General features: G+C 39.7%; 2 protein-coding genes and 1 long non-coding RNA gene across 3 annotated transcripts in view; all 3 read right to left on the bottom strand.

Moving 5' to 3' along the window:
* The window catches only part of LOC135082479 (fatty acid synthase-like), a 36,112-nt gene extending 30,871 nt beyond the window's left edge, over nucleotides 1-5,241 (bottom strand). The window contains exons 1-8 of the mRNA XM_063977275.1: nucleotides 5,036-5,241; nucleotides 4,440-4,632; nucleotides 3,552-3,672; nucleotides 2,032-2,235; nucleotides 1,692-1,808; nucleotides 1,185-1,360; nucleotides 648-790; nucleotides 92-295 (exon numbers count right to left, since the gene is read on the bottom strand). Coding sequence (XP_063833345.1) covers nucleotides 92-295; nucleotides 648-790; nucleotides 1,185-1,360; nucleotides 1,692-1,808; nucleotides 2,032-2,235; nucleotides 3,552-3,672; nucleotides 4,440-4,632; nucleotides 5,036-5,182 — 1,305 coding nt within the window. The 5' untranslated portion in view covers nucleotides 5,183-5,241. The remainder of the gene's footprint in view (nucleotides 1-91; nucleotides 296-647; nucleotides 791-1,184; nucleotides 1,361-1,691; nucleotides 1,809-2,031; nucleotides 2,236-3,551; nucleotides 3,673-4,439; nucleotides 4,633-5,035) is intronic.
* A 2,900-nt stretch (nucleotides 5,242-8,141) lies between these two features.
* LOC135082478 (fatty acid synthase-like) lies at nucleotides 8,142-15,207 on the bottom strand. The gene is made up of 13 exons (XM_063977273.1): nucleotides 15,041-15,207; nucleotides 14,755-14,867; nucleotides 14,323-14,487; nucleotides 13,500-13,672; nucleotides 12,759-12,905; nucleotides 12,176-12,388; nucleotides 11,925-12,030; nucleotides 11,424-11,598; nucleotides 10,741-10,891; nucleotides 10,021-10,165; nucleotides 9,351-9,527; nucleotides 8,878-8,980; nucleotides 8,142-8,737 (listed from the first exon to the last, which is right to left on the bottom strand). The coding sequence occupies exons 1-13, from the start codon at nucleotides 15,192-15,194 to the stop codon at nucleotides 8,142-8,144; spliced, it is 2,418 nt and encodes an 805-aa protein (XP_063833343.1). The 5' UTR covers nucleotides 15,195-15,207.
* A 321-nt stretch (nucleotides 15,208-15,528) lies between these two features.
* Nucleotides 15,529-17,099, bottom strand: LOC135082061 (uncharacterized). The gene is made up of 4 exons (XR_010259332.1): nucleotides 16,894-17,099; nucleotides 16,110-16,262; nucleotides 15,764-15,873; nucleotides 15,529-15,673 (listed from the first exon to the last, which is right to left on the bottom strand). It is a non-coding gene; the product is annotated as an uncharacterized LOC135082061 (long non-coding RNA).
* Nucleotides 17,100-19,244: the final 2,145 nt, after the last annotated feature.

Here is a 19,244-nt window from a genome sequence, read left to right as displayed (position 1 = left end):
CATTAGCATCATCATTTCAGCCACAGGACGTCCACTGCTAAACATAGACCTCCCCATTTGGCTGTTTATGTAAAATGTACGAGTAACTTACTTTTGGTTTATAGTGTCCATGCAACAAAACATGGGCATTGCATCCAGTAATCGATAGGCTGTTCACAGCAGTCAATCCCCTTTGAAAGGGCTGGTGCTCTGTCAATATTTGGATTCGACCATCTTTCAAAGCTGCGATGTCCATCCGGGGTTTTGAGTAATGCAGGTTGGCTGCTAATTGGCCATTGTGGTATCCCAATAGCACCTGGAGAAACAATAAAACCCATATAAATATGCCACAATGCCTGATCATTCTGAATTCCACGAAGTCTCAAAAATGTCATAATTATATCGATTTTTTTGTATTTTTTATTGTATCTGTCTTTGGATCCTATACAATATAATTAGTTTAACAAGTATAACGTATTACTAAACGTGTTCCTACGGCAGTGGAGCAGTGCGAGAGGGGTGGTTTTGTTACGTCAAAACATCAGCGCTACTTCAGATGTGCTTCAGAATAAATAGCCGTGTTACAACATCAAATGTAAGTGACGCACAGGAACAGCAGAGGATTCTACTTAGTTATGCGCTATACTTGTAAAATTACAACATCTGACCTTTGTTATAGCTGATATCCCAGTCGCTGCTTCGGCATACCCAATGTTGGATATCACGCTCCCAACCAGCAGTGGATCCGATCTGTTCTCACAGAACACTTGGTCGATCACTTCTAATTCTGATTTATCCGCTTTGGGTACCGCTAAAATCATGATAAGATTAAAAAATATTAAGAATGGTCTTACTAGCGACCGTCCGCAACTTCATACGCGTGGATTCCGTTTTACCCTCTTAGGGGTTGAATTTTGCAAAAATCCCTTTTTAGTGAGCACCTTCGTTCTAAAAGGAACCCCCATGCAAATGAGACTCTTAGCACTTGTAGTTTCTAAGATTTTATGATGGGTAAGTGAGTCAGTGACCTTTCGCTTTGCATATTAGAAGAGTATAAGGGCCCTGTTGGGCACACCACTGAAAATTTGCAGACATTTTTAAAGATTACAAAGCAAGATAAAACATATTTCACTATAGCAATGTAAGAGGGAAAAGCAACCCACATAAAACCACGCCTAATTGTGTGATATTAAACGTTGTATTACCTGATCCAAAAGCTTCAACATACTCTACATCCTGCGGCATTACTCCGGCTTCATCGTAGAATTTACTTAAAAAGTTCCTTACAATCTTTGGGTCTCTATAGAAACCGAACTGTGGATTCTTTTCGTTGCCTAAAGACAAGAATTCACTTTTCACGTGCAAGACTTCTGCGTAAATTCTGAAAGAAATGTTAATTATCTAGTAAAACAGCAGAAAACAACTTCAGCCATTCAGCCAGGGTCAACTGACCTGAAATGCATTAATTAATTAAATTGGCAAACAAATAAAGTCACTGGTTTGTCTCCAATCTATTTTTGTAATGGAAAAAAAAATAGACGTTAATGATGATACTCAATTTTATTAGAATTACTTATGTCTTCACTACTGTAGGAGGACGACTCTCTCTGATTTACCAGAGGTAAATGAGAATTTTGTTTGCACTCCCCACGCTGGCTAGACATGTTAGGAACCTTACTATGCAGATAGAATCAAATTAAAAGTGTGCTCACCTTAGAGCGTCTTTCGCCTTCTGTAAGAATAGCACGTTGATGGCGTCAGACTTCGCGCATCCGTCAGCATCCTGATCGAATGACTTGGTTTTACCGTCCATGCAGATCTTTATAGTCCTGATATAGAATAGATAAAGAATAGTTATCGAAATTTCGACGGGTTTATCCAGTGTCTAAGTAGCTCAGATGGAAGAGCAATCGCCCGGCAAGTGAAAGGTCGTGGGTTCAATTCCGACCTTAGGCAGTTAGTAGTAATTTTCAAATTAGTTAGCGAAAGACTTCACCTTCCATACTCAATGTTAATGTTAAAGAATAGTCATCGAAAGACACCAAAACTCACCTTCCATAGTGTACCGAGGACTGCGGGTGCAAAGTCAAGTTGGCCCCTCCCACAATGGCCGCATCACACTCGCCACGGAGCATGGCTTGGTAGGCCTGTTCTAAGGCCACAGTGGAGCTGCAGCAAGACTCATCGATGGCCACAGAAGGCCCTTTGGCGTTCAGCCAGTAAGAAATGCGATTCGCAAACATGGCTTTGCTACATCTGTAAAAAATATCCTTGGTCATTATAGACCGTGACATCTTCTTTTTTAAGATTTAAGTCCCGCTAAGCCCCATTGCTAAGCTAAACAAATGCTTATGATACGAGCGGGTCCATCACAATCAAATAGTACAGCAGCGGGGTTCGAACCAGTGTTCCTCAAATCTCGAGTTAGCCAGTTCGATGGCGTCATCCATCAGTCATCGTAGGGCTATTATCGTTTACCACCCCATCTAGCAAAGGATGCTACGGGTGCCAGACAGTGGATAAAACATCAATATTATGTTTTTTTTAGTACATAATATTTTACAATGCAAACAGGTGTTCATGACGTATACAAATATTAATTTATTCTGTGCGGAAATGAAACCCCTGACTCGGTTGATAATTTATTCACTGCTTTATTAATAAATACGGAAAGATACAAAATAAATTAACTACGATATCTTTCCCCGCGAGGGTCCGCGTGAGTTTCGGTCTGTACAACTTTATTGATTACAAACAAACAAACAAACAAAGCGGATACGCTTGCTCCGTCTCATACAGGAGGTACCTCCCTTGCCGCAGGCGCGGCGGCTGCCTCGGCTGAGTGCTCCAAGCGGCGCAAATATGCAGCTCTCAATGAGAGTTATATATTTGTGCCGTTTGGGGTTGAGACTATGGGACCATGGGGTCCAAGCGCCCGTTCCTTTTATAAGGAACTGGCAAAGAGGCTCACCGGGGCGACCGGTGATCAAAAGGCTGGCAGCTATTTCGGTCAGAGAATTAGCGTGGCCATTCAACGTGGCAATGCTGCCAGCCTTTTGGGCACCATTCCTGACTGCGGCGCTGGGGGTGAAGTATTTTTTATTTTGTAAATAGTTTTTATCATTAGTAATTTTTAAATTTTAGTTTTCCTCTTTATAATAGGTATTAGTGTAGATACAGAAGAACTTGCTGACTAAAATGCTGTTATAACTATCCTATCCTATGTTCTATTCTATCCCGGGACCCAAACTATCTCTATACCATATTGATCTAAATCGGTTTATTATTTAGCGACACAAAACAATATCAAGAAAAATGATAACCAAAACTAAATAAAGTAGGTAATGTGCGGATCACCGAAACGGTATCCACTCAGCATCATGTCGAGGTGTCGTAAGGAACACCACGACGTTTGTCTTCTGTGGATACTCAAAGGGCAAGAGGCAGTACTATGACGCAGCAATACACTCTGGTTGCAGTACAAGTAACAGTGGTTATCATTTTAGTCAACAAAAGTAGTCTATTGATATTACTCGTAAATAAAATTCTGTGTTCATATACGTATTACGTACCCAGCAATTCCAAATCCAGTCCTGCTACTGGCTACGTAGAAGCAAGCTTTTTCAGTTTCCGAAAAGCACGTTCCGACATATACCCCTACTTTCTTACCGGAGAGATGCTCAGGATTTAAACCTACAAAGACAAGTAAACTTTGGTACTGTTTTACTGTTCTGCTAGAACTACAACCCGGTCGAGTTAACTGCGAACCTGGCAGCCGTGACGTTTCATCGACGCTTTAAGCCTTGATCACACGTACCGAGTAAACGGGCGAGACAGTAAAATGTTTACTCGGTCGAGACAGTGATGTAAGCGAGTAGCTGTTCACACGTGTTTTGAAATTAGCACAGTCAGTTCAGTTCTATTGAGACTTTTCTTGTCTCTAATCTGTGGACGTGACGTCAATCATTTGGCCGAGTGGCGAGTGGCGAGACAGTGCACGTTCAGACCTGCCGAGCGAGCGAGCGAGACAGTGCGGGGAAGCGGGAGGGTGGACACTCGGCCTAGTAAGTTGAAAGGGAGTCGAGCGAGCTACTGTCTCGCCGCTTTGCTCGGCCGAGCACTCGGCCGATCACTCGGCGCTATGTTCATACGCACCGAGTACTCGGCCGAGAGCACTGTCTCGCCCGATTACTCGGTACGTGTGATCAAGGCTTTAGAACGGACGGGGTAAGTGGAGGGAGAGTCGAATTCCAGTGAGGTGCGCAGTTAATTCTATCGGGTTGTAGTGCGAAAATGGTTTTCTGTTAACTACTGCTAATTTTTACTCTGTTTGAAGGCTCCATTAGAATCGACAGCTGATTCTTTAAAAAAAATTCACCATTATACAAAATAATGACAAACTTCGCCTACATTGTTTATATTTTTTGCCTTTCTCACCACCTAATCGGAAAATCACTTACCAGCGTCGTAAATAGCTTGGTAGGTCTGTTCCAACATCTTCCTGGACATGGAATCCATGGTGTTTCCCAGCCTGAAGTGGACTCCGAAGAACTGGGCATCGAAGCGATCCAGGTCAGGCACGTTACCCGAGTATTGAGACACTTCAGGGTGGTTGTATAACCAGCGCGTGCCTGTACACGATATTGGGTTTACCTGAAGAAATCATCAGGTCATTAGTTTTGGCTTCAGGATGAAGACTCTCTAATTTACCAGAGGCTTACCCTCAGTTTGCCATAATTTTACTCTCGGGTTGGGAAGGCATCATCATCATCCACAGGACGTCCCCTGCATAGGATTGAATATAGGCCTCCAAAATGATTTCCTTAAAGACCTGGTAGCGGCCTGAAGACCTTTATGAGGTCCTACAAGGTGGCGTACCTAAGGAAAAGCGCAGCGTGAGGAGGGGGAGGCATGATTCGCTTATTATGCATGAAGTAGACAGAACACTGCCACTTGGGGGAGGCCTATGTTCAGCAGTGGACGTCCTATGGCTGAGATGATGATAATGATGAGACAGAACACAATTAGATTGTAGCGTCAACCAGTCAACTCTTACCTTATTGTAGAGTATGTCAGACAACTCCTTTACACAGTGGGACTGAGGGTAGAGTCCTGACATACCAGAGATTACCACGCTGTCACCAGCCATCCTGAAGTCTACTTGGGGCACTTTACCCACGTCGCTTTCAGGCACTGGTGGCATTTTCTTGGACTCACGGAAATTAAACGACTTGTATATTACGAATAATCACTTGTAATGTAGCGATGTAAAACAACAAGTGAATGCTAATCATGTACAAGGTGCCTTTATAATTGCATTCGTTAATTAGATTCCGTTTAGCGATCCTCAAGCAAAGGGTTTACCTATGTGCAAAATTTTTATTACAATTTGTACCCAGATCTGTCCATACCATGTTAAAAATATTTTGAATGAACTTGTCACAATAGTCACAACAAGTCGAAATGTGTTCGGATTACCAAGTTTTCGGCTAGTCATCTAAAAATTTTGCGAAACGCAGCAAAAAGGGTTAGTTAGTAGTTTCGCACGAAATTCGTACGCCCTTTCAATAAAAATATTTTTTTAGTAGTAGTTTCGCCCGGATGTATTAAAATCGCGTGCGAATCGACTCTTCCGAGAACTAGTAGTATGAGATTACTAGTTCTTGAAGGAGTCGATTCCCATGCGATTTTAATACTTTTAATACATCCGGGCGAAACACCTACTAAAAAAATATTTTTATTGAAAGGGGACGTTACGCACATTCGTGCGCACGAATTTCGTGCGAAACTACTACTAACCCAGCAAAAACAAAAAGTGTTAAGTGGGTTTTCCAAAAAATACAGTGCATAAAAAGATTATCCTTATGTCTTGTAATACATTATGGTAAGTATTCCTTGTGACGATTAAGTATTAAAGACAAAAGTACTTTATGAAAGTTAGTTAGGTACTTAATTATTTAATGGTAGCAATCCCGTCAGTAACAATAATTATGTTAGTGACCGTGAAAGTTTAAAACAACATTTATTATTAATTATTTTATTTTCTATGGAACCATGAAAGCTGTTAGAGACTTTTTATTTGCATTTCCTTAGTATTTATTCAACACCGTCAGAGTATAGGTCAAGACAAATATATAAGTGAAAGTCGACCGATGACAATGTAACATTAAAATTAATTAATTGAATGTAATACGCACTTCCTTTTAATACAAAAATACTTGACATACCTAAGTAGTGAAAAGATCAAAAGCGCTGATAAGCGCTGATAAAGCAATAAATATTTGGAATTTGTATTTGAGATATGTTATTGTTTCTAAATTTTCAGCGACTGTTATTGTTGTACATTTTATGAAATAATTTCACAAAAGTAGGCCTATTTTGTACGCTTACAGTGTTGTTAACTTGCAACTTTACTTCAAAAGCATTGGGATATTTTGAGATGGTTTAGGTTTTGTTCACCACAATAGCCCGGCGGCGGCGTGGCTCAAACCCGCGTTCCTTCGTAACTCGAATGCTACACCGACACCATTGAAAGAAAGAAAGAAAAGTATTTATTCGATGCAAGTACAAAATAACATAATAACTAAAACGGTGCTATTGTAGATATAAGTTTTGTAGTTATTAAATTCAAATATTAAGTCAATCAGATAATTTATTACCTACTGTTTATTATCAAGGTCAAGGCCAATGCGCTTGAACATGTAGAGTTCACTTGCCCTGCATTGAACGGCAATAGAATATAATTTAAAATTAAAATAAATCTGCAATTTATAACAATTGTCTATGAAATCACAGTCACATCAAGTAAGCTGATTACTTTGGTTAGTGTAGCGAAGATAATAATAATAATTAATAACTATGACGTAAGAACGCGTTTGCCTGATCATCACTTTCCATCAGGTGAGATGCAGCCAAGAGGTTCGCCGTGGTGGCACAAAATAGAAAATATCAGCAACCCTTAGAGAGGTTTCGCACTTTGTCCGATCTAAATCAATACGGATCTAAAAGTTCTACTGGTTCTACGATTACTCGGGACTGTATTCTTATGTAATGCAAAACCGTTCTTTAACGTTATTTAGTCATCAATCATCATCATTAACCACTGCAGGAGCACGACTTTCTCTAATTTTATTACGGACAAATTGAGGATTTCAAGAATTTGGCCTACATTCTTTGCACTGGCCATGCAGATTGGGAACTCTTAGGTTCAAAAGGTTCAGATAATAAAATATCTTGTAGCTAATTAATATTAATTTATGACTCAAGTGTCTAAGGATTGATATTCAAAAGCGTCTGCATTCTTTTAAAATCAGAACTACCTTTAACTCGTCATGTAAGGTACTTACTAACATTTTATTAATTTAATCCTCTAAAAAATCATTGCTGGACATAAACCACTCGTAAAGAACCACACCCTTTCATGAAGTTGTCTGCAATTTTGACTAATGTGCCTACTCATTTTTTATCTCTTGGCTTGAATGTAATATGGCCATATTTTATGCGGGGAATATACGTAGGTATTTCCCTAGTCCCTAGGTCTTTGCAATACAAAAGAGTTAGCGAAACTAACTACCTAATTTACCAATGTAACCTTATCTGGTGATGACGCTCTGATTAGAAAGATCAAATGTCAACCAAATTAGCTTAGCATTCGCATCTCAAACTTATTTGAAAATTATAAATAATTATAAATATTTGTGGGTTCAATTCCTGCCTTAGGCAGTTCGATTTTTTTTCAAGTTAGTTAAAATTTTTAAAATACATACAAAGTCATGCACGCACTTTTTCTCGAAATTTCAATGGGAAGACTGGTCTCCACGACACAGGGAATCCTAGTGTGGAGTCCAGTGATGCTGTTAGTACTTACTGTATAAATATAAATTGTAATCCGTTTTTAATCTGAATGTAACAGTAACCAGATCATGTACTGTAATATTTTTGGACTAAATAAATATCATTTTCATTTTCATTCATTTTCATTTCATTTTAGATACTACAGTTAGTAATTATACTCGAATTAATGAAATAATACAAATAATGCAAACAACTTTTATTAAAACATTGTAAGTACAAACATGAATAGGTCTAAAACATTGAACAGTCAACAGTTAAAATACCAACCAAAGTTTATCTAGTCCGGAAACCAAAAAAGTTTATTCATATTAAGACTCATTTCTAGTTATTTTTACACCAATCATCTTCAATTTCTCCTCCACGGTCACATACAGCTTCACACAGTGATTGCTTTTCTCATATTCCTCCAAGATTTCAGGGTGCAGATACCTGTTGATGATATTGGAACAGCTCAAATCTTTGTGAGCCAAATGAAGCTTCGCTCGAAGCTTGATCAAGGACGGTTCCTGATGAGAATATGGTTTGAGGGATTCTAAAGACGATCTGTAAGGTTTTGCTTGAAGGAGCACCACTTTAGATTTTAATTTTTGAGGTTGGATGCTGTAGTTTTGCAACTGCTTGATCCTGGAGTATATCACTTCTATGGTGCTTCTCATATACTGGATGGAGTGTGGCACTTTGTTTTTCAGGTCTGCGATCAGAGAATCGAACTTTTCAGACCAGGTTTTCGCTTTCTGGAGAATGCCTTCCAGGTCAGGGGAGGTGGTTTGGGTGATCAAAGTGTGCATATGCCGGAGAAGTTCGTTCTGCATTGCATTATCATCATAATCTTTCCACTGTTCGTTGAAAGACGTCCGGATGTCTTCGGGAGTTCCACCAACCATGTACAGAGTTCCAGTGTAGCCTGTGGAAGAAATGTATTACTTTAATCAGTGAATACAACAAGTGAAACTAGAGAAAAGCTAGAAGTAGGTACACTAATTCAGATTGATCATGGGAAGAGATGGTACTTGTAAAATAAATTAACTTAATACAGTAACTTACCATAATTTTCAAGTATAGCCGCAATTTCTAAGGCTACCAGCACGCCGTATTCGTACCCCAGAATATTGTACCCTTTCTTCGGTTTCATGTACTGCATAATAACCTGAATAACAACGGTAAAAGTTAGTAGGTACTAGGTATAGTAGGAATTAGAAGAAAAAGATGGTTGAGAGGTGGATAAGAATTGCAGCAATATAACGAGACTTATAGCAGCACTACCAAGTTAATTGCAAGATATTTGGCTTTATAATCTTAAAACAACGGGTTTTTGAGAAGATTTCTTGGTGTACGATATTGGACTTCTAAATACTAGTATATACCTCTCCAGCTAAGAAGCCAAATAAATTATGATTGTGGTATGATTTAGTTCACTATAGTTGTCCAGCAGTTGAAGAGGATCAAACTAGTGTGTATTGTCTTTGTGCAGTCCCATACCGGCGCCTTGGGGCTATTGTCGTATTACATGTACCTACCTTAGCCATCCTCTGAGCAGTTTCTGTCACAGTCTCTTGCGGGTACTGGTTTCCTGGTTGCAGGACAGCCGCCGAAATCTTCAGCCGCTCGCACAGAGACCTGAACCGGCCGTGATGCCCGTCTAAGCCTGGCACTATGCATAGATACTCGAAGTTTGCGTGGAAATCTTCGAGTTTCTGAAAAGAAAATTACGATGAATTTGATGGGTGCGTAATAGCGTGGCGATAATTATGATAGTTGAGTCATATTCATATCTAAGGCCACAACCCTGGTGTCAGACTTCTTAAGATACCATCGGCGTCTGACATTAATAAATCAAATCACATTAATGGTCTTATGATAGGATCACCCGCCTCGGACACAGAGGTCCGGGCTTCGATTCCCATTGGGGCCAAATTTTTCTAATAGGTGTATGCGGGTAGAGTTGTTCTAAGTCCGTCTGGGTAGCTACCACCATCTTACCTAAGTCTGTCGGCTCTGTCGCCAATAACAACAATGTTGACAGCTTTTTTACAGTTGGAGGTAAGATAGCCAGTTTCTCTGTGATTGAAGGTTTCGCTGGTGAAGCTCACTGCCACCTACGGCCTGATCATCACTTTATATCAGATAAGATGCAGGCCAAGAGCTTCCTCGTTGTGGATATAAAAAAAACTGTTATGAACAACTTACACATTCGTCTCGTTGCACGAGTGTCGGCAACACGATAATGTTGGCAGTGGCTTCTAATGCTTTTTCATCGAACACGTTCAAATACGCCCCGAAACCAGGCACTTCTTTTTCTAGATCTTCGGTTTCCACCTTTAACTGCTTTAATCTGTAAATTATATTATGGGTCATTGAAAAATACAGCAAAACAAACTTAGCTATTTATTGTTGAAGTGATGCGAATTTTCTCGCCTTCCAAGTTATCTAAATGTAAGTCTTCTTCGATGAAAGAATAAAATTGAGACCTAATTAGATGCCAAGTTTTGAAAATTATGCTTTTAAAACGTTACCGCTCGCTACGTCTGTTACGTCACCAGTTTCTTTGTTGTTTTTGTATTCTTGGCATTAATTTTATACGCTGCCGTGTGTCTGCCATTGCGCTGCAGTGTGTATGGCATTAATTTTATACGTGAGACATTGTACCAAATGACCATTCTTATGCCCATATTCACAAACAGTCATTACAATGAGGTCTCACAGTGCAAGAGGACGCACGAACCAATCACAGCAGAGCGCTTTTCAACACTGTGCGTTCGATTTGCTGCTTCACTTAAGCAAGCATCGTATGTGAATACGGGCGTTAGAATCTTTTTCTTAATACATAGAACACAATGATTATTAGGTGGCAAAAGTTCAGAATTCAGCTAGTTTCATTATGTTAGCAGATTCAGAATTTATACTCACTGTCCAATGGTCATTTGCGGTACATCAGCTGGTGATATCGTAATCTGGAACTTGTCTTCCAGAAGGTAGCAGAGCTCCTGTGCTCGGCCCTGGTCTACCCCCACCTGTTCTAGGCTCGTTCTGTCCACCGTCGCGTTGGTTATGTTCACACCTGGAATATATTGTTCATTATTGATGATTGATGATGATGGTGTATAGTACAAGTGGTGTCATGACCGTCATCATCAAATCATTTAGTCTCCACCGCTAATTCAAAATCACTTATTGCAGGCGAGATTGAGTTTGCTCTAATTTAGCAGTTAGAGGGAAATGGAAGGACAGGAGGTAGAAAATAGTACCTGTACGTTCGTCGAATTTGTAGTCGCGACAAAAATAAGCCTATGTTCTTCTTCCAAATTCATCAAGTTCAGCGGTTTATGCCAACTCCACACATTAAGTAGGTATATTGGTTCCAAGGGCAGTCTTGGTCTTACGTTTATGTTCAATCAAAGACTGTTTCTACACATTGGCGCATTGGATCTAAAACTTAACTTATGGAACCAATATACCATGGAATAATATGGAATATAAGGCGTAGTACCTAATACTAGTAATCAAAGAACAGCAGTTAGTTTTCCACATATCATTTCCTGGAGACTTTCAAAGACTTCAATTTTCGTATAAGTTCTGTATTTTCTACGTACCAGGTATCTTCGCCACTTCTTCCAGTATGTTACGCGGAACTATCTTCTGCGCGAATGCTTGGACGATGGTGTCTTTGCTGTAGAGCGCCTTCTCTATAGCTCTTATAGCGCTGTGAAGGGCGAGGCTTGAGTCGCTTGAGGGTGTTTGACTGTTTATTTCTTCGGAATCAATATACTGTAAATAAAGTTAAGTAAGTAATTAAGTAAGTTTCAATTATGTCACAACAGTGGTTGTCTTTAACAAGTCTTTATAGTTTCCCTCCACATTATAATAATTGTGTAGAAAGAAATTATGTAATAACTAAAAAGACCTGTCGAAATTTTAAGACCTAAGGGATCGATGGGTTCTCTGCGTAAAATGCACTTGAAATTTTTTACTTTATCTTCATAGCGTGGATTCAGATTCCTGCAGATCTGGTCGATACTTACAAGTTTAAGGCAATGTTTAGCAATACTATAAACTGAGTCTTGATAAATATTATATTACATGAACCGACATACCTTTTTAAGATGCATTTGCAATGACAAGGCTGGATAACCGTCATGAGCTCTTTTACTTAAGATTTCTCGCCACGACTTATCATTCTCACTTATCAAGGCAAAGTGTCTAAAATAAAATTAATTTATCAAATTAAATAAAAGAATGTAAAAAATACATATTTTATTGCAGACGGGATAAAGTAGACGTTGTAAAAAAGCCCCAAGGCTAAATGCTTCGGACTGCAATGAGAAGTACGTATCTAAGTAGTTACCTAAGATTAGGGCAAAGTTGTCTTGAAACCGAGTCCAAGTTGGACAAAATGGAGGCCACGGCTTTCTGATTATTCCCCAGGTTTGAAAAAACGACGTAGATGCCGTCTATGCCACCGACACTGTTGGAGTATTTGAGAAAATCCATCGCTTCTTCTTTAATCACCAAATTGGCTGAAGAAACCTTCACACGAACTCCACGTTTCTTCCAAGTTCTGAAAAAGACATCGGAAACATTACAGAAGATGTTTTTTTCCAGTAAGTTAATCTTTGGGCCAAGTAGCTATTTTATTTAAGCGGTCCACAGTCATCGTATTATAGAACTCTGAATATCACTACATAGTATAAAAACAAAGTCACTTTCCGCGGTCTGTCCCTATGTATGCTTAGATCTTTAGAACTACGCAACGGATTTTGATGCGATTTTTTGATAGTGACTCAAGAGGAGGGTATAGGTATAAAACATGCATATTTAAAGAAGAGAAAAGCCGGGAAATTCCATTGCATCCGTGCGAAGCCGGGGCGGGCCGCTAGATATTATAATAATTTGTATTTTGTTTATAGAATGTTGTTAAAATATCTTACTCTATTTTATAGTGCAAGTACGAAGTCTGTTCTCCATGAATGAACAAGTTGGTGGCCCCACGTTCGACCAAGAGTTCGGCTACTCGCAGACCTAGCATCTCATCGTTGTAGACCACGACGTAGCTGCTAGAAGGATGGCAGGATATCCTGGCAAATACACAAACATTTACGCAATACAATACCTAGTGTGACTCGTTGTCATTATTTTTGAAAGAGATTCAATCAGGTTTGGTGATTTTACTATCGTAAGTTCTGTTATAGCCGAGGCTGGAAGTCCAGGGTTCTGAACTTCTGCCCAGAGCTTTTGAACTTCTTACTTCTTACTACCTACCATGGAATAAATACTCAGGTATGGTCAAAGCATGTCTCTACCTTAGTGTAGGCGCACACCGTTGATTTTTCGTCGGCCGATAGTTTATTCGGGCAGTTGATCAGTATGGGCATGTATGGGAGTGCGCACACTACGCCGATTCGATTTGGCCGATTCTTCATACAAATTAAAATCGGGCACAACTATCGGCCAACTAAAAATCAACGGTGTGCGCCTACTCTTAATCTTCTAAAGATTTTCGTTTTTAGAATCAAGAGTGACACTGCGTCGCGGCGCATGGGGTATAAAAAGAGGCATAACTTAAGCTTAAGTAAGGTAGTTCCATAACGTCCAGCTTTGAAATTTTGATCTTCGTACCTGGCTTTAACCACAAGTGTTTTATCCTGTTGAATTGGATATTATCTACTTACCTAGGCTCAACCACGAGCGTCTTCTCCTTCAAACTAAGCAGCACTCTGCCTCGGTGGCGGCTGGCGGTCAACAATCGGAAGGCGCGCGGAGTCTCATAAGGCTCATAAGTCACTCGTGAGAGAGGACGCACGTATCCTCGGATGATGCCCTCGCTTAGCATTATTTGCAATTTCTGTTGACAGTTGCATCATCAATTAATTATTCAGCTGTTCTAATTAAATTATGTGCTCTACGGGGCCTACCACTACAACGTGATCAGGTCTATCCGTAGACCTATTGTTTGAGCTTTAGAGCTCAAAGAAGGAACAAAAGGTCTACGATAGCGAGTAACAGAATATGGAAATGGGTGTGCTTAAATCTATATCTATACTAATATTATAAATGCGAAAGTAACTCTACTCTGTCTGTCTGTCTTGCTTTCACGCCTAAACCACTGAACCGATTTTGATGAGGCATAGAGATAGTTTGAGTCCCGGGAAAGGACATAGGATAGTTTTTATCCCAGTTTTTGAAACAAGGACGCGCGCGATAAAGTTTTTCTGTGACAGACAAAATTCCACGCCGGCGAAGCCGCGGGCGGAAAGCCATATCTAATTAAACCAAAGAAACAGGTCGCTTCTTAAGTAAAAGGCTACTCTTGCACAAATAAATAAATAAATTAATTAACAAAGTAGTTAAATATGAAAACTGCTCGTACAGACAAGAGACTTAAAAGAGAGTTTATGGGTTCAGGCATAATGGTTAAAGATCTCGATGATTACCTAGATACATCAGTTAATTGGCATTTTTCAGTTACTTATGATGACACCACACTATACTCACTTTAATTTCCAATGTTTTTCCCTCATCAAATATGGAGGAGAAGTCAACAGCGTGGTAAGAGACTTGCCGAGCCAAGAATCGGTATTCGAACTCTATGTTCTCTCTTGAAACCAGTTGTGCGGTGTCTATGATGTTTCCATTGAGGGCAATGCAGGAGAAGTATCTCTGCCAGATAAAAAATATAGATATACACGACCAAAGGCGAAAACCAAAGTCAATTAAAGGTCTATTCACACATAATCAGTAAAGCCACAGGTTCCGTCATCGTGTTCGCTCAGTTAAATATCAGTGCTTCAGTGTTGCGTCAGTGATTCAATTCACACATGTCAGTATTCAAGTTCACGGATTCAATGATACGTCCGTGATTGAGTGATGAGCAAACACGTAGATGGAACTGTGGAACATCTATCATGATTGGAATTTAAGTGATACCTTTTTCAAGTTCCCTTTAGCACAACTGAGGAATATGTCGCAACCCTCACCCTTCGTGGCATTCTTGACCACAGATTGGAAGGCGTCGTCACGTGAGTTCCCAATATGTAGATCTGGCGAGGAAGTCACATCAGATAGAACAGAAAATATTTGGTAAAGATACAAATTGTCTTGATGAAGAGTCTGCTTTCCTTGTTAATTTATAGAATCAGCAAACAATTTCCGTAGAGAACAATTAGGAACAATCGGAGTAGTGTCTATCTTTCAACTGTTCAAGTGATTTTACCTTTCAACTGAGGGAACAGCTTCTTCAAGAAGCGTTTCTTCCTGACGTCATTGACAGTGGTGAAGACCTGGCACCCGTGAGCTAGGGCAATGGATATCGCAGCCTGCCCGAGAGCCCCCGCCCCGCCGTATATGAACACGTTCATACCAGGCATGAGCCAAATTTTTATGTACTGCAAATGAAGAAAATGGATTCTTAAAAGAACTCAAGAATGACAACTTTAATCATTCATTCTTCTCTCCATGTATTGCTAGCGTTGGGAGGTTAAGTCCACTAAATTAGAGAGGATTGTGCTCATTCTGTGGAGACTTAATGACCTGAAGATGATGAATTCTACTTATTTATATTCATCTAATTTAAAATCAAAATCAGGGCCATAATATTTCATTAATTAGAAGGATGAGCATAGAGTTCTCAAAGTAAGTGCCTAAAATATCCTCTTTCGTGCTCTATAAAAGGAAGAAAGTCTTTTATAGACTTACCAAACAATAAATAGCATGCGCGTAGGCATACGGAACAGTGGCAGCGTCTTCCAAAGTCCAGTGGGATGGTACAGGCCACAACATGTTAGGATCGACACGCACTTTATTAGAAGCTGCTCCTCTTGGTAACAATCCCATTACTCGCTCACCCCTGAGAATCCAAACACATAAAGGAGATGATGTCTAATATCTTTACTGAGAATCATAAGCTGTTTTACTTCTAAAATTTTTTGTAACCTACCTTGCAGTAACTCCACTGAAGTCCATTCCAAATCCTTCTTTTACCAATCCTTCTGGTGTTTCTGCAAGTGCTTTCGATGCATCCATAGCGGTGAGTCCAGCATAGTGTACCTGTATGCACGATCAATGAAACTGAGGATTTGCCTTCTCTTTAAAACAGGATTAATCTAAATCTGGTTCTGAACTCATTCCGTCACCATCAACTTGAACTTAGAGTCGGGGTTGAACTTTTTTGTCTCGCTCGGTCACATTTTGATTTTAGGTAAGTGAGATGCGTAAAATACAAAATTACTATCTAGTCAATTATTATTTAGTCAAAATATGGAAGAGTGTCCAAATGTAATTACCGTAACATCAACTCCGCGCTTTTCCACTGGTTCGCTGACTTCTGCCCAGCTTAGCGAGTTGAGGTCTCCCAGTTGGGAGCAACGTAACGCCACTGTATTTTTAGTTGGAACCGAATCGGACACAGGCAAGTAGTACTCACTTCCCCAGACCCCCTGTAAAATTTTAGTTTGAAATCCACGTTAACAAGCTTCTTTTCTTCCTAATACAGGTATTTCTATACTTAAAAGGAATGTTACCAAAATAAAATTATCACTTCACGGGATTTATTGCAACAATATCTATTTTAACGATAAATGAAATATTTACCCTCCCGACGTTAAACCCCGTGAAGTGATAATTTTATAGTAAAAAAATGCAACATAATAGTTTAAAATGTTACCAAAATTCAAGCAAGTTTATTTATGAAAGTAATAAAAACATCTTCATTTTTTTTTGTACCCGAGACAATTTCTTAACTCAGACCAAATGTATCGCAATTCTTAGGCTTTCATTAGGTCTTCCTTTGTGCGAGAGTTAGGCTACCCACATAGAGTATAGAACAATTAATTACCCAAAGGAAGATCACCTTCAATCAGAAGAAAACACATAAGAGATTTTTTATTATTTTATGTGACAGGAGGCAAACGAGCAGACGGATCACCTGATGGTAAGTGATTACCGTCGCCCATAGACACCTGCAGACCCAGGGGCGTTACAGGTGCGTTGCCGGCCTTTAAGGTAAAGATACGCTCTCTTCTTGAAAACTGGCAGGTCGTATCTGTCCGGAAACACCAGAATACTTACATTATGCAGCAAACTAAATGGCATATCCGGTATATTTTCAAGCTCCTTATCCATTACGTTCCGCTGATCAAACATGACCATAGAAACATTTCTATTCTGCTTCCTCCACACATTGACCTGGTCTTTCAGACCAACTGGTGTCGGATATGGTGCCAGGACCAAAAGCCTATGGTTTGGTGTCAATTCCTCACACTTGACTCGGTACTGATCAACATCTGACAAGTTACGCACAGATATAGCTGTAGTTTTTGATGGTACAGGAGCTGGTCTGAATCTAGCCAGTTCCAATTTAGTTTTACCACTGCCAATGACAGAGATTGCTTTGTATATCGATGAGGGATATGATTTCGTATCTGCTCCAATGCTGATGACCAAAGTCTCAGGAACAAGAATTTGGTAGAGAGCTTCGAAGATCTGCGAAAATATTAAATTATTTACATGTCAATAGCATAAAGTCTCACTCGATTAATAAAATTGATTAGTGATAACAAACCTTTTTATCAGAAAGCAGATCATGCAGAAACACTGCATCAGGTGTTTTTTCCAAAGGTTTTAAAACCAAAATGTCCTGCAGCTTCACTGATGTTATGTTTATTTTTAACTGTGATAAATTATTCACCACTTTTTCGATCTTCTTAGCATAATCAAGTTTGTTTGGAGCATTAACGAAAGCTATAGTTATTTCGTCTTTGCTTTTATGTTCCCTAATCATTTGCATTAAGATGGTCATCGCTTTGGTGAGCTGTTTAAATTAAAATACTTAATTAATAAGAGTTTTTTTATGAACAACATTGTTTAAATTGTATTGGCACTTACATCCATGTTGTCGTTTTGATAAAACGGCACAAATTTTAACGTTTTTAATACCACTTCTTGCCTCTTAGGTAAAGGTTTGTCTTTGAATATAATTTGCTCAATCATTACTCCACTGCACCTGTAGCAAGAAACAAAGCAATTTTAGCTTATGCTATGGATTTTAACGTTTACTACAACTGCATCAATAAATTGTAAGCAGTAAATAACAATAGAAAATTCATAAATAATAATAATAATAATAAGCCCCGCAGGGCAGCTTTGTGGCGAGCTGTTGGTGAGTAGCGACACCACGGGGCCAGTTGTTAATCCGAGTGCTCCCGAGAGTCGGTCAAGACCCTCGTCTTCGGCTTGCCGAAGTGGAATCCGAGAGGGTCTGCAGGACTTTCACCTCTGGCTTGCCTTAACCGGCCGGCCAGAGTGGAGTCGCTAGAGCTATATGCTCCAGGGGTGGAAGTGTTAAAGGGCATAACGCCGCGAGTAACTCCGGAGAAAGCGCAGCACACCTCTCTACACCCCTGAGCTGGCAGACGCCAATGTTGCCCCTCAGTCCGGTCTATACGACCCATGACGCCAGGGGGGGCCCATTTAGTCGCTGGCTAGTCACCGCCTGCCATTTTTTCAGTCCGAGACTATGAACCAGGCAGGTGTCCCGTAGTCTCCATCCATAGCCCAGTAACCAGTCCCTCCATCCTTCATCCATAACCCTAGTCCATTCTTCAATAACTGCAATAGCTCCTGTGCACAGGCTGGGGATGGTCTCTGGCTACATCCCATGATATAGTCAGAGACTAGATCCAGCATGTGCACCACTTTCACTTTTGTCGATTATTTTGCGCTTAAAACGGCCTCTACGTGTTGGATCTGTATCCCCACGCAAGCCTTATAAAGGACCGGGCCACTTTTGACCCGTGAGCTCCAAAGCGTACAAACATAATAATAATAAATTTATTTATTTCGACCACATATTTACATAGTTCGTCCTTGTGTTAAATCATGCTTGGCGCATAGCAGGTCATCAAAATAGACTCTATCACTTATATTTTGCTTGAAATCAATGGTGAGACGAGAAATGTAGCTTAGTTGAGAGACTCCTTGGTGTTTTTGTCTCAGTGCGTTCATTTGTATGAGACCATCAATAAACGTTACCCAATTATCAGTCCATTGAATTTTAGCTTCAGTCATAGAAGTATTTGTACTGTGTATACAGCGAAACTGGTCTCTGAAATTTCGAAGATCGGTAAATAATGTTTTTTTATAATATTATCTATATTATTTTTCTTAGATTTGTTTGGAAACTTACGAATAATCATGTCCCCGTTCATAAAATACTTTGTAAATGTCATCCTTGTTCAATTGCATCGTGACGGTTTCAGGTAGAACTGACTCAGAAACGACGACCTTCGCTATAGCATTTATAGTACCTTCTACAAGTACAACTTTTCCATCAAATACCTGCAACAAGCAATATGCACTTAAATTATAGATTTAAAATCCATCTCATTTAAGCATAAATCAGCCTCTCTTAATGTACTCAA

Source organism: Ostrinia nubilalis, chromosome 21 (assembly GCF_963855985.1).
Source record: "Ostrinia nubilalis chromosome 21, ilOstNubi1.1, whole genome shotgun sequence".
NCBI classification, from domain to species: domain Eukaryota; kingdom Metazoa; phylum Arthropoda; class Insecta; order Lepidoptera; family Crambidae; genus Ostrinia; species Ostrinia nubilalis.
Note: the sequence above shows the minus strand (reverse complement) of the source record. Positions and strands in the feature narration are given on the sequence as shown.

What these genes read in the sequence shown, in the direction of transcription:
- LOC135082478 (XM_063977273.1), bottom strand. Translation starts at nt 15,194, where the DNA reads ATGCCTGGTATGAACGTGTTCATATACGGCGGGGCGGGGGCTCTCGGG. An exon ending in GCTGTTCCCTCAGTTGAAAG is followed by an intron (nt 14,868 to 15,040) that starts GTAAAATCACTT and finishes CTTCCTCGCCAG; the next exon opens with ATCTACATATTGGGAACTCA. An exon ending in ACGCTCGTGGTTGAGCCTAG is followed by an intron (nt 12,906 to 13,499) that starts GTAAGTAGATAA and finishes TGTATTTGCCAG; the next exon opens with GATATCCTGCCATCCTTCTA.